This window comes from Pygoscelis adeliae, unplaced genomic scaffold, assembly GCF_000699105.1.
Source record: "Pygoscelis adeliae isolate BGI_AS28 unplaced genomic scaffold, ASM69910v1 Scaffold402, whole genome shotgun sequence".
NCBI lineage: Eukaryota > Metazoa > Chordata > Aves > Sphenisciformes > Spheniscidae > Pygoscelis > Pygoscelis adeliae.
In genome coordinates, this window is record NW_008824411.1 from 652,512 (window position 1) to 654,975 (window position 2,464).

Sequence of the window (2,464 nt, forward strand, 5' to 3'; positions counted from 1 at the left end):
GATGTGTGAGTAGCTCTGGGTCTTCTGCACAGCAGGAAGCATTTATCATCTTTCCCAAAAAAAAAGAAAAGCTCTGCAGCTGATTGCAAATCCGAGGCTTTACTGAAATTTAGGAAGCAATAAAAATGATCGGGGAATTTTTTTTTTCTCCGATTCTGCACTACGAGGCAGGGAGCCCCACTGAAGGGCGGCTCCTTGCTCCGAGACACGCTGACCCAGCCCTCTGTGCTGCCAGGTGCCTTATAAATATAGTGGGGGATTCTGGAGCAGGTGGCAGCACAGGGGCTGGCAGACGCGCGCTGCATCTTTACCAGCACATCAGGCTTTTGCAGCCCTGTTACAGAAAGTCTCCGTCACATGTAAAAATGTCAATGTTAAAAGCACTCCAATAAATGCAGTTTCACCAAACAGCAGTTTCATTTTTAGCAAATACCTTCCAGAAACAAATTATAGTGTCTATAGAAGCTATTTTCCTGGTTACCAAAGGAATGTATACAAAAAACCCTCATAAATACATAGTTTTACCACAATTTTTTTTTTTTAACCAAAATTATAAACAACTCTTTTTAAACCAAAAGACAACCCAAGGAAAAAACCTAGAAAGAAGTGCTGTGTCAGACAACCTTTAAAAAACATCAGTTAACACTGCCTGACATATTAAAAATCCCATTCTTTTAATGGGTCACAAACCGAAGACGACTTACTGCATCAAACAACAAACTGCGGGACAGCGCTTGGCCAAAGCTGAAGTGCTGGTGCTGCAGTGTGGGCACGCACAGTATGCGCTCGGTGCCGCAGGGACGACCAGCAGCACGGGCCGAGCCACCCACCCCACCAGCCCCCAGAGTCTCCCACTGACTTGCCAAAACAACACGATTCAAGTCCCTGTGCCTCTTACAGGTGTGTGCACGGTGCTGATGGGCGGGAAGGGGATTGCAGGGGCAGGAGCAGCAGCCTTCGCTTTGCAGTGAATTTTCTGGACTGAAGGAAGAGGCTCTGTGTGCCAGGTGGGACATCGCCATCTCTCCTGCGAACCCTGCAGCTACTCCCCATTGGATCCAAAGTGCCCTGCGAGGGTCCCTGCACCAGGGCCAGCGCCGGCACAGCCAGGAGCTTCCCCAAATCCAAAGGTTTCTGACCCTGGGGTGGTTTGAAGGAGGCTGCCAGCCCTGCCGACCTCTCTGGTGGCAGGTAAAACCTTCATGTTGGGAACGTCCCCGAGCCTCGTAAAAGCGACCTCGGGCGAGAAAGAGAGGGCGTGAATGTTTGCAGGGCTCTTAGAAACCAAGGGGGGTAAACCTAGCTTTAAAAGCGGGTTAACAGAACCAAAAAACAACAAACAAATGTAAGTTCAGAGAGCACTGAGCATTCAACAAAGGGGTTTTGGCCCAAACCAGGAGCATCCTGCAGAGCATACCAGTGCTCGCCTCACGTGGGCTGCAATGCCGCAGCTCCCCTCCCTCTGCTCCTCTCCCCTAGGGACAGAAGGGGTTCACCTGCCCTTTGGGGCCAGATCCGTGCCGGGTACCATGGTCTCACCTTCCTGCAGCAGCAGCAGCACATGCTGCCCAGCCGGAGGGTCCAGGCTGGGGGAGGCACAGAGCAGAGCCAGCCCCAGCATCCATCCCCGGCTGCGCTGGGTGGTAGCTGCACCGAGACGAGATGCAGCCAAGGATGCTCAGGGTACGGCCCTCAGAGCCGACACAGTCCTTCGCGATTCAAACGTGTACGGTGCTGGTGCCAATCTCTACTGCCAAATCTGTGTGATTAGAAACCCATTAACTCTTCACGATCAGACTTAATTAGATGTATCCTTCATCGTGCAGTCAGTTATCTTCCCAATAATTTGTAAAGGCAGCAATCTAGATTGTGCGAATTAAGAGCATCACCGTTACTCCATGGCAGATGCCCCGGATTCCCTCCTGCATTCTACCCGTGATCAGCTGAACAGAAATAGGTTGCTTCCAAAAAAAGCCTTTCCCTGGTCACACAGAGCTTTTTCCTTTAATATCCATCTTGATGCCAGCCTCAGACTGCTTGCTCATTTGCTCCTCCGTGAACGTGATGTAGGAATACACCAGGCTTCCAGCAATACTGCAAAACAGCGTCAGGTACGAGAATGAGACATCCCAGCTCAGAGCCACAGAAGCGACAGCGCGCTCACTGCACGCTCCGGCACGCTCATGGCTGGGGGACCCCCCCATTGCACAATGCAAACCTGCCACCAGCAGCCTGGAGGAGATGCCGCCTTTTACACCAGCACATTTATTAGTTATATAGACCTGTCCCGGGCAGCCGCAAACACCAGTTGCCACCAAAAAGTCAAAACTGTGGGTATGCCAACGGTCAAGGATCCACTGCAAGCATCAATTTGAAAGAAAATTCTGTTTTCCTCCTAAGATCAGATATTTTGTTTAATTTGTACCCAAATGCTTGCTAGCCCGAGGCCCTAGCCTAGTGCTGG

The 2,464-nt window shown here is 50.9% G+C and overlaps 1 protein-coding gene across 1 annotated transcript in view; it reads right to left on the bottom strand.

Annotated features, from left to right (window-relative positions):
- Positions 1–1,579: 1,579 nt before the first annotated feature.
- Positions 1,580–2,464, bottom strand: part of SLC35D1 (solute carrier family 35 (UDP-GlcA/UDP-GalNAc transporter), member D1) — a 17,832-nt gene continuing 16,947 nt past the window's right edge. The window contains exon 11 of the mRNA XM_009320654.1: positions 1,580–2,094. Coding sequence (XP_009318929.1) covers positions 1,986–2,094 — 109 coding nt within the window. The 3' untranslated portion in view covers positions 1,580–1,985. The remainder of the gene's footprint in view (positions 2,095–2,464) is intronic.